This window comes from Monopterus albus, unplaced genomic scaffold (assembly GCF_001952655.1).
Source record: "Monopterus albus unplaced genomic scaffold, M_albus_1.0 scaffold209.1, whole genome shotgun sequence".
Taxonomy (NCBI): domain Eukaryota; kingdom Metazoa; phylum Chordata; class Actinopteri; order Synbranchiformes; family Synbranchidae; genus Monopterus; species Monopterus albus.
In genome coordinates, this window is record NW_018128089.1 from 286,099 (window position 1) to 298,119 (window position 12,021).

The 12,021-nt window shown below is 40.2% G+C and overlaps 1 protein-coding gene across 1 annotated transcript in view; it reads left to right on the forward strand.

The window, feature by feature from the left end:
- Positions 1–11,990, forward strand: part of prrc1 (proline-rich coiled-coil 1) — an 18,050-nt gene extending 6,060 nt beyond the window's left edge. The window contains 9 exon segments of the mRNA XM_020618823.1: positions 1,407–1,544; positions 2,075–2,467; positions 4,172–4,219; positions 4,222–4,313; positions 5,669–5,771; positions 5,862–6,025; positions 7,004–7,107; positions 7,928–8,030; positions 8,830–11,990. Coding sequence (XP_020474479.1) covers positions 1,448–1,544; positions 2,075–2,467; positions 4,172–4,219; positions 4,222–4,313; positions 5,669–5,771; positions 5,862–6,025; positions 7,004–7,107; positions 7,928–8,030; positions 8,830–9,039 — 1,314 coding nt within the window. The 5' untranslated portion in view covers positions 1,407–1,447 and the 3' untranslated portion in view covers positions 9,040–11,990.
- Positions 11,991–12,021: the final 31 nt, after the last annotated feature.

Here is a 12,021-nt window from a genome sequence, read left to right on the forward strand (position 1 = left end):
TATATGCAAGAACAGGCTCAATGATTAATTACATGGAACATTGTGGGTGTGGTGTATGAATGTTAACACTCTGTTATAATTCTTTAGTATATTACTTGTGTGGTGTAGAAGAGAATTATTTTGTAGAGATACTGCTTGCAAACCAATGATGGTAAGATGATGTCATGGGGTAGGACTGGATAAGTCTGACTTCTTCCTACTCCATTCAAGCATGTACTAGGTATAAGCAAATTGATAATGTATTAGCATTTGTTGGATATGTGTAAAATTATGTGTGTTGATATATCAACTGTCTTTACATGCTTGAAAGAATAAATAAATCAAATCAAATCAAATCAAGGCTGCAGCAAGTGCTCATTCAGCTTTATAACTTTCCACTGTTAACTAGAATGTTCATAGTTCAACTCTGTGGATCGCACAGGCTGACCTTTCGGGTGTGAATCTTGACTCGTCTGTGATCCATGAAAACATAATTCAAAATGAGTTTTCGCATGTGGCAGTAGAGGTACCAAATGTTAAAGCCAGTTTCAGTGCCATCATGGGCCCCAATGGCACCAACACCAATCTGTGAAGAAATGTTCTGCCATTCATTACAGATGAGTCCTTTCAGCTGCTTTTGCTGGAGGGGTTTTGTTGTTCTACCTTCTTTTTTGAAATACTCCAGAGATGTTCTGTTGGATCAGACATACAGGAGATAGTTTCTATTTTTTTTTTCTTTTGTGTGATGTTTACATTTTGTTTGGATAATTCTCATGATGGAAAAGTCATATCCAGCCAAGCTCCTTGAGACTCATCTTTTCATTCATACTGTATGAACTTTCATTCATACTTCCATCTTTAAACGTCACCTCTTCTACCCTTTTTGCATGTGTTCAGACTAGTACCAGCACACTCCCTTGTCCATGTTTCATGGTGGACACGGTGCTTTTCTTCTTGGGTTGCCGTTTATATAGGTTCACTACATGCAATTTCCACACTGTCTGATTGGTCACTGACAAATTTCTACAGATAGTCCTTGTGCCAGGTCTTTATGCACTCAGTGTTGTTGAAGTGGTCACAGATAAACTGGATTTTGGTGCAGTGATCACAGGTGTAGCCTACTCACCTTTGTTGCACTGTATTTTCACTGTACGTTTTTAGTAATTCATTATATCAAATATCCTACTTCAACTAATATAATCATTGAAATACAAAACAGTTTTACATGATTTAACATTGTATTGTGTGTTCAGATTTGTTGTAGCCTATACTTTGTCATCGTATTTCACGTAAATCAGTCTATGATCAATTTGCTTCACAAGGTTTAATGGATTGACAGTGTATGTCGACAGGTGGAAGGAGAGCTAGTAGCAACAAGTGGAACACTAATTCATCACATCTTACTGCAGCTGTTCTCTTTGCTGAAGTGCAGGTATAAAGTACCCTAATACCGTATAAGGCCAAGAAGATGATGGAAGAGAGTCGGGTTGAGAGTACACCTCCTGCCAGCCCTACACCGCCTCTGACTTTGGCTGCCACAGTCATTGCGCCTCCAGTGACCAAAGGTAAGACATGACCTATTCACACACCAGGTTTCCATAGTTCATTTTGCAACATCATGAGCGTTAGGTTTGTAGGAAAAAATTTTAAATTGGTTATTCTGACATCCCAAAATGGGTGGCCAAAAAGAACAGCATTATTGAGCTGTGATGGTGGAGAAATAAATCTGTTCAGTAAAGTATCTTAGTTAATACAGCTTTAATTATGGAAATGCAAGGCAAATATTCTAACACTGATTAAAATGATTTTATCACAGATTTACAGTATTTTTATCTACACTTTAATATACAGTTTGTTGTAATAAATAACAGGAAGCTGCAGTACTGCCTGAACTACATCATTGGTTAGTTCATTTTCAGTTGTAAAATATCCTGTTTGATAAGTTCTGTTCAATATATTTTGGTTACAGTTATTTAAGTACTCTTATTCAAAATTTTTACATTATGCATTTATATATAAATTGCACATTGAGCTCTTGACAAAAGACACACTGAGAAGCAGTTCTGAGGCGTAACATTACTTCTTTGAGTTTCAGGTCTGTCCAGCCCTCTGACCCTGCCAGGCACCAGCTCCATCTCCACTGGGTCCTCCCTGGGATCCACTGATGGCCCCCATGTTACCTCCCTCCCTGCATTCAGCAGTCCTGTGCCTGCACCACCTTCCCTCTCTTCCCAGTTTCTCACTCCCACCACGCTCCCCTCCCCCTTCACCAGCACCCCGTCATTGCCTGCTCCCTCATCTTTGCATCCTCTAACCTCCTCCATTGGACCAACTGGCCCCTCAGCTCCTAGCATGTCAGCCCCTCCTATAGGCCCCTCTGTATCCAGCTTCTCCATGAGTGCAGGATATGACATCACACGGGGTCATGCTGGTCGAACACCACAGACACCATTGATGCCAACATTCACCAGTCCTGTGACCATGCCAGGTAAGACTCACACCCGCCTGCTTGTCTAACACACTCTTTGCATTGTCAACATGTGGAAATGGTTTACCTTTTCCAAGAATGTTTTCTAAAGCAAGATTACCAAATAAACCAGTAAGTGAGGTTTTATCAAAAGTTCGTCTCAGCCGCCCTTCAGTACTGATTCACTGTGAACACAACTCAGTCAGAATCACAGCACATAGACAGTATTTATTAATTTGCTGCGGCGAAGGCCGCAGTTATTACCAAGTTAGATACCAGTAACATTTTCTCATCTCAAAATGACCCTAGAAGTGAAAACAGCGAGCAGAACAGAGTGGCACGTCCTCTCTGTACTGCTATACACTGAAGTCTCATCCTCTGAGGCGTCACTGGTGAGGAGTGTGAATAAAAGTAGAAGACACAACTGTCTTTGTGAGATTTATTTCTTGCAAGAAAGGAGCAGTCTACAACAGCATTTAGAGTGGTCTGCTGCAGAGGCTCGAAAGGTCACATGGGTCTCACACACAAGTTTCAGGGAGGATTAGATAAAAGGCACCTGCTCTGATTACACACATACACATACACCCACACTGAAAGAAGTCTTTCTCTTAAGATGGTACTCAGAATCAGGGAGTGCATACTATTTCAAGGACAGTTTGTGCTATCTTTTAATGAGCAGACAGTTCAGATATTCTATGTGGACAGAATTCACCACAGTTTAAGGCATATATGAGTAAACCAAAATTTCCCATTACACGTCCAAAACCTTTGACTTGTCTTATGGCCTATCAGTGTCCAACTTCACAATAAATAACAATGTACAGTTTAAATCTGTTAATATTACAGTTTCTGCCTTCAGTTCTGTGTTATCCTAGGTGCTAGGGTTTAACAGAAATGCTGTTATTCTTGATATTACTGTGGGCAGCATGGCAGTGCAGTGGTTAGCGCTGCCGCCTCACAGCCAGAAGGCGTCAAGTCTGCGCCAGCCTTTCTTTGTTGAGTCTGCATGTTCTCCCTGTGCCTGCGTGGATTCTCTCCGGGTACTCCGGCTTCCTCCCACAGTCCAAAGATATGCAGCTTAGGATGATTAGAAACTCTAAATTGCCTGTAGGAGTGAGTGTGTATGGTTGTTTGTCTACACGTCCCCCAGGACCCTATACAGGTTAAGCAGTAGAGATAATGGATTGATGGATGTAACTGTATTTGTAGGCCTGTTTCCTTTTTGTATTTATTAATTGGAATTATTATCAGTAGTTGTATAATAAATGTTAATCTTATGGCTGCTGTTGATATGATGTTATTCTTTTCCACTTTTGTGTTTTATGTCTGCATTAGTCATAAACACCAATAAGCATAAGTGAAACCGGACCAAAAAGTTATTTAAATAAAATGACTCATGTTTTTGAATTTGATAACATTTAGCAACAAGTTGACAAGTTCATGTTATCAGCAGGATAATATCATCCAAGGTATAGATACCACGATTGTAATGAATGAACCAAAGGGTAAAGAACCACCCGATGAGACGTAAAGGATAAAGTCTCCTTTATCGCTGGTTATGCTCCATAAACGCTGCATCTAATAGCATCTTTCATTAGATCCTCTCTTGTTTCAGTCTTAATAATCCTCCTCTAACACTCCTAGTTCAAAGTTGCTACGTTTACATGTGTCATGTATGTTTTTCTTAAGCATTATTTTTTTTAATTATCCCATCGTATGTTCCAGGTGTAGTGCCCAACGCCATGGTTCAGGAGCCATCCCTAACTGCAGCACCTGAGGATCTCCCATCACTTTCCCAGAGGAGCAGGAGGATCCCAGAGTGTCCACAGACGTTGGCTCCAGTGGAGGCATCTGGGGATTTTTCAAGGTGAAACCACTGTACATAAATGTGGTTTGACATAACTTTGGCAGTTATTGTTCAGAACATTACAACTGATATCACACTTGTTACCAGTGCAGTTAATTACATTTTACTGGTGAACAGTAGATGCACATACATAATGGATGCACATAGAAGAAAATTATTAGAAGCAACCTTTAATGTGGACCCTAGATGTAAGCCCAAATGCTGATTTACTGATTAAAGCATAAGAAATGGAGATTTTAATCTGAAGTTCAGGAGTGGGACCATGCCTGAATGCAGTAGTGTTGCAGTAGACTTATCTGTAGGGGCTCTAAGATTTTCACATTTTTCTGCAATCAGCAAGGTTGGAAATCACCAGGATTATTATTCAACTTAGCTGAATCATAAAAACTATGTCTTACATTGTCTTCCACGGTGGTATTCTTTGTATGTTGCTTAACAGTTCCAAGATCAATGAGTAATGATGGCTTTTCTAATTCCAGCTAAGGTTATTCAGATATTTAGTTTATTTAACCTCCACCTGAGTTGTGGATTAGAAAAGATGGATTTAATTATCCAAGACACTGTAAGTGCACGCTTTTGTGGCCAGTGACTTGACTGTACCTATTGACAGCTGGGTTCTCATTGGCTACATGCTGATGTCTGAGGAGTGAGAGCAGTCCATCACCCTAGCAGAGCGAGAGCTTTTGTTCAAGGCTAAGTTAAAGAGTTAATTTGCACGGAAGGCACCTCTGCAAAAGCGGTGAAAAGATGGATGGCAAAAAGTGGCCAACAAATTAAATGCATAAGTATCTAATTTAAATCCTTAATATTGCTACAACCACTGCTTTGATGTGACGGTATAGTTTGTATTATATCTGCTAAATCTGTAAATAGTAACCGTGTGTACAGCTGTATGCTCACCCATCCAACAGAGAGCCAAGTGAGAGCAGGACAGTAACTCCACAAAGTAAGAAGAGGGGGGGGGGGGGGGGGTCCTTCACTGTTCACATCATCACATGACATTGGTTCATGCAGTTGTCAAAATATGTCAAGCCCCAACAGGTGTGAATTCCACATGCACTGACACAGTTGTGTCAGAAGGAATTCACCTCCCTTCACTTGTGGCACATTTTATAAATGCAAACTTCTTTTCCATTTCAGTCTGAATTTACAATGCAATAGAAATAATAAATGTGAAGCAATGGGAATCCTTTCTGCCATCACTGTTTATACTGTAAATTCAGCTAAATTAAAACATTGGCCAACGTTTCTGAGGACAAACTGCAAAAATGAGCTTCAGAAAAAAAACCACTTCCTTTGTTTTTATTTTATTTGTTTTGACAGTCGCATCCTGTGCTTTGTCTGTGTGTCCTCAGGGAGTAGCAGGAAACACTGTAGTCAAGACTGTCCTGGACAAAACCAAACACTCTGTGGAGTCCATGATCACCACTCTGGATCCAGGCATGGCTCCATACATCAGTAAGTCAGTCTGCTGTTGTCATCACTGCATTTCCCCTTAATGGAGAAAGCTGAATACAAACGTGTGTGTGCTGTGTTATTGCTTTCCAGAGTCTGGTGGTGATATTGACATTGTAGTGACTTCAGATACAGAGAGGAATGTGGAGGCTGTTAGAGATGCCTTTCAGGAGGTTTTTGGGATGGCCATGGTCACTGGAGAGCCCGGCCAGTCCAACATCGCCCCACAGCCTGTGGGCTATGCAGCTGGTATCAAGGTCAGCTCACTGCAGCTTCTCAAACCTGTTTTTTGTTATTATTTTTAATTTCCTGTATCAGAGATGGTAAAACTATTACTCTCTATTAAAGCTCTATTACTAATAGAGCTTTACACATTTCGCTATTGTTTTCCTTCATAGTTGTTGATATCAGTTCAGACCAAAACCTTGTAAACAGTTTCAACGTGATGTTAAGCTGATTTCTGCTTCTCTTCGAAGTAACATGATTTACCTATATAGTCAGAAAATGCCATGAGGTCTGAGGAAAAGAAGAAATGTGTTGTTGTGGATAACAGTGGTCATAAATATGGGTAGGGCTAGCCGATGAAGTGTTGGCAGCAGTTTTACCTTGTCAGATACAGTAGCTGGCTAATCTCTAACCAGGTAAGTGTCTGAAGTGAAGTGGTCAAATTGCCAGTAATGGCAGGCTCAAAATGATGACAGTGCTATGTACAATGTATTTGCACACAGCATTTAACCAGCCACCATGAAGTAGGAACTGCTACAGACCATGGATGTGTTATGAAAACTGCATGCTGGATTAGAAGAATCCAATGAAAGCTGCTTGCCTAGCACATACTCCAAACAAATTAAAACATTTCTCTTCCAGGTTAGCCTCTACATAGTGGGGTCCAATGCATATACACATTATTGCCTAGACGAGCACTAATGTCACTCAGGGCAATAATGCCCCCCTCCCGCCATGTCCTACCACTCCATGGATCACTAATTTGTAATAGAGTAATAACTGACAAGGTTTATAGTTTGAGATGTCATGTCAACAGTTTTACAGACGTCTCTTTTAGCATTATGGTTTACAAAGAAGATGCTTTTAGTTGTAAATTTAAACTTTATAGCTTTAATAAGGCATTTCCTTTGAATGTCCAAAGTGACAAAGACCTGACCCGGGATCTGAGCACCTCTATTGAAGAGTGTTCAGTTTCAGTCATCCTTGTGTTTGTGTGTGTGTGAGTGCAGGGGGCTCAGGAACGTATTGACAGCCTGCGTCGAGCTGGTGTGATCCATGAAAAGCAGCCAGTGGTCTCTTTGGAAAACTTCATTGCGGAGCTCTTTCCAGACAAGTAAGAAGACACATCGGTCTGACAGCAGCACACACCCTCACTCTAACAAAGTCTTTTTACCCTCAAACAGTCCTTTGAGGGTGTGTCAGAAATATAGGGGTTTTTCCATTATAGGAACCTATCAAAATGTGTCGAGCCGAGTAATGCTCGTCACTGGTTCTGTGTTTGTTTCCACCGCCCTCCGGTGGAGGTGTGTTCTGGGAGCTACGTTTCAGCACCCCTCAAGAGAGGGAGTTGAAAATCAAGTTCCAGTTGTGCGAGAGAGAGGGGGTGCACAGAGCAGTCGCCCTTGATTGGTTAAATGTCAGCATTGCTGCTTGGAGGCCTATTGGTGTGCTGGAAAATGACAATTCTTCATGTATGTTTTATGTAGAGTAAGCACCAGTGAATATTTCTGATGGATTGTTACAGCACTACTTTGTATGTCAGAGAGACGTTTGAGGGTTTTTCTAATGACCTCAAAATAGCCTTCTTGCAGACATGTTCTAGGGCTCATTGAAGGAATTGGTTTAAGGTTCTTCTGCACTGGATTCACCACTTTTGATGCAGCACCTTACAACAATATTAAAAATGCATTCATCCACAAGAGACTTTGATTATGTATTGTTTATATCTGTAAACAGTTTTAGAATTTACCCATTTACAAGAAGCCTAAGGTTAGTGGTCTTTATAGGTTTAATGACACTGAGCAATTGTCTGTCCAGCAGTTCATCTGAATTGTCCACGTTTACAGTAAAATCAATTCCATATGTTTAAATCCTAATAAAAACAGATGCAGACATAACAGCCATTAATTTTCAGAAATGTTTTATGTCTCCAGGTGGTTTGACATTGGCTGTTTGATCCTGGAGGACCCTGGTCACAACATCCACATCGAGGTCTTCACTCAGGCAACTCCTCTGGCTCTAGATCACGTGCAACAGGTACACACCAGTAGCTGTGAAACACAGGTGACACATGCACTCGTACCACAGAGGATTAGGAGCACGGACTGTGCTCAATAGTTAACAGTTATACAGAAAACAAGAACAAAAGTTCTTCTGTTGTGATTACTGTAGATTAGGAAGAAGGCAGGTTAAACATTCAGTTGGTTCTGTTGGGATTTTCCTCTATAATGATAATAATAGGAAGGTCCTGAGATGACTTTTGTTGTGATTTGGCACTATACAAATAAAACTGAATTGCACAGAACTGAATTCAGTTTTTGAATGTCTGACAGTATGGTGCTCAGTGGTAAAGATTCATGTCATCTCATTTGACAAAGAAAAAACCTATGGACTTCTCTCACCTGTTTAACATATACATCATACTTGAAATAGTTTTCCTTGTAAATTAGGATTTAAATCTTGAAATACAACCCTCCATACCAGTCACTATTAAGATTTTTTTCAACTTTTTTGGTTACCTCATACTTTGGAGAAGAGAAATAAAATTGGAGTAGAAGGTTCCAGTGTGCTCCTTTACAGATACTTGTCATATAATTTACTTGCATCTTTGCATCCTCTTTGAAAACAAATACTTTACTGTCCTTGGCACTGGTATCTTTTATTATCTTTTATTCATTTCATCCCCATCTTTAGCCACTTCTGTTTTCAACCACCTTGGTTTATCATCACAGATTGGGACAAGTATCATCTTAAGCCTCAGAAGATTTATTTAATTTCACTCACTCAGAAACCTCCAGCAACTCATCAAACTGTTTTTGTAACTTTCCCTGTGCAGGCTCAGGCTTTGACCGCTCCTGACTACAGCCTGCGCTGGTCAGGTCTGACTGTCACGGTGGGTGAGGTCCTGGAGCGCAGCCTGCCCAACATCAACAGAACAGACTGGCATCAGGCTGCGACAGGCATGAACCAGCGTCAGATGATCCAGAGTGCTGCCAAAGCTCTTGCAGGAATCTACAAACGGCAACTGCCACCCAGGACTGTGTGAGACTGAAGGGTTCCAGTTTTTGTTACATACTGGGAGATAGGTGGAGACATTTTGGAGTCAAAACTAGCTGATGGGACAGCAAGGTTCCTCATAGCTCCCTGTCACATCTCATCTGTCAAACCAAATCCACATTTCTTTAAATATACTATTGGTTGTGCACATGTCAGCAGAGTTTTATTGAAAGCCCATCACATATCAGATAAATACTCTATTGCCAAGTCAGGCTTTAAAGAAAACCTAACTAGAAATGGATCATCTTTTCATCATCCCTGAAATATTTTTACATATATATTAAAATCAAGTACCTTAACACATATCGTGGCAATATTTTTGTCATATTGTTTTGTTTATGAATGCCTATGGTCATTGTAGAGACTTACATGGGCTGTGTCCCAGGTGCATGCTTTATTCAAGAGGTAGTCACAGATCCAAAATCTTGGAGAACCCACTTAAACTTCATTTGCATTAATTCATTTCTCAAAAAAGATGCCAGATCCAAAATGTAGGTGAACCAGAGAGACTGAAAGAGAGAGAGCACTTTGACCTTGAACCTGAGAAGAATGTGGCCCTACTTAATCCAATTAGAAAGACTGAGTAGAATGTAGACCTGTCTGACTCTAGAAACCAGGAACCCAGTAGATCTGTTAGGTCTTACTATATACTTCAACAATGTAGATTTGACGTTGTACTAAAGTTGGCAGTGCACTGTTGTGGAAGTTGGTGTACAATAATCCAATGTACTCCTTTTTTTCCAAAGTCCAAATGTGGTCAACTGGGCTTGCTTTGAGGTTCTTGAAAACATTGCAACTCTCATCCGAGGAGCTTCTTCAGCTTGACCTCTGCCTGACAACCACTTACTTTAAAAACAACAAGGGCTTTTGCAGACTTGAGCGTGGCTGTGTCTTGGGTTCTCCAGTGTCCTTAATTGTGGCCAACCTGTACATAAGACTGTGCAAGTCTGAGATAAGTGCGCTTTTTAGAATCAGCTTTATTGGCCAAGGATGTTTAGAAACACGAGGAATTTGACTTCGGTACAGAATCTCTCAACGTGCTTTGTAAGGCAACTTGAAATAAAAATATATAAAAAAAATTTAAATGTGTATATTCAAATAGGGTGTATGTGCAATCAAACAGGAGAAAGAATAGGAAATAAAGAGATGCAATCTATGGACCCACATTAGAGAAGACTTGTCACCCAGTCTCTACAGAGTTTCTTTGCCTCAGCTGGGGATAAATGTGTCTGTTGCAGGAATACAATTGGGGGGCAACATCAAAGTCCTGAAACCTAACTCCCAGCTCACTTACTTCTTACTTGCTGCTGGATCACATAAAGTCCAAAACTAGGCACATTTCCCCTATAAAATTATTTCACCAGTGTCACTCATTTCCCATTTTGCCAATATATTCGATCGCTGTCTTCGGGTTGTCAAATCATTTGTGTCCTCCAGTAGATACAGCAGGGCAAACTTTATAATCCGAGCACGTAGAGCCTTCTTGCATTCCCTGAATTGCTCCCGTTTTGGCTGTGTAGTTCTGGCGAAATCAGAAATCGGTAAATCAGGCCTATTGGAGGCTTCACTGCAATCGCCATCTTGTCTGGTGGTCTGAGTTTGTAAACACTTCTTAATATCCCTTCTTATAACCCAAATCTCACAATTTTTTTCTTCAATATTTATTGCTTAGCCACTATTCCACTGCCTGCTGCTACGACAACTACTACTGTTAAAGGTAAAAATATGGAGATATTAATCTTTATGATAATATTTATTTCAACATACATTAAGAACATTATCTAGATGTTTTATGGCGTATTGCACATTTCTTTGCATTCTTCTGCATTTAATAATAATAACCAGTTTGTCTGTCAAGCACACCTTGACCCAGTTATGCCTCAGCTTGTATTTTGACATTAGAACAACAAATCATTTCTTTTCACCTTATTATCAATCTAAAATAATCCACTGCCAAATGTAAGAGCTCTACTGTGGTGTGGCATTAATAAACAGGACAAGGTAATCGGATGAATTAAACCATGCTTGTCACCATGCTAGTTTCTCCCCTAGGTGGCCATATTGCCAATCGTGTCATATAGCTACCGCTCCTTTTTCATGGCCTGCTGTTTAGGAAGTTAATTATGAGAAAATTGACTGGAAAACATGAGAATATTGAATCAAAGTCTGAATATATTGAATGAAACTTGAGAATATTGAACAAATTTATGGAATGAAACTGATGTCATCAAGGAGCAAGTGCCATCTTGTGTTTTCATTTGGTGTAATACCTCGTGTAGCTATAGGAAAATATCAGAATGACTGATTAAGCAAGGAATTTAAAGGGAGTGATCCTGAGAAATGAAGAAAAATATTTTACACACTGGTGAATGCGTATACAGACCAAAGCAATACCATAAGTATTGTCAGGTCAGAGTGGCTATCTGCCAGCTCGGGCTCAGTAGAAGTTGGGTGGTGCAGCAGGATAGTAACCCTAAGCCCCTAAATCTATTACAGAATGGCTTCAGAACAAGAAAATGTGTCATATGGACTGTCCCAGTCAGGGCCCAGACCTCTACCCAACACAGTTACTGTGGACTAAGCTCAGGAAGCTGTTTATACCAGACATCCTAGGAATTTGGCTGAAGCAGCTATGTGAGGAAGAATGGTCCAGAATTCCCCCTGAATGTTGTGCAGGTCAACAGTTGTTTGAGGTTAATGCTGCCAAAGGAATTTCAGACAGTTATTAAATCCAAGGGTTCACGTACTTTTTCCAGTAGAATTTTGAATGTTTAATGGCTCAGTTCAGTAAAGATGCATATAAATGATAATTGTTTGTGTAGTATTAGCTTAAGCACACTGTGTTTGTCTCAGTTTGTGACTTAGATGAAGATCAGATTGCATTTTCTGAATAATTCATGTAGAAAACTAAGTAATTACCTCTGCCAAGGAGGTTATGTTGTTGGTTCTGTGTGTGTGTGTGTGTGTGTGT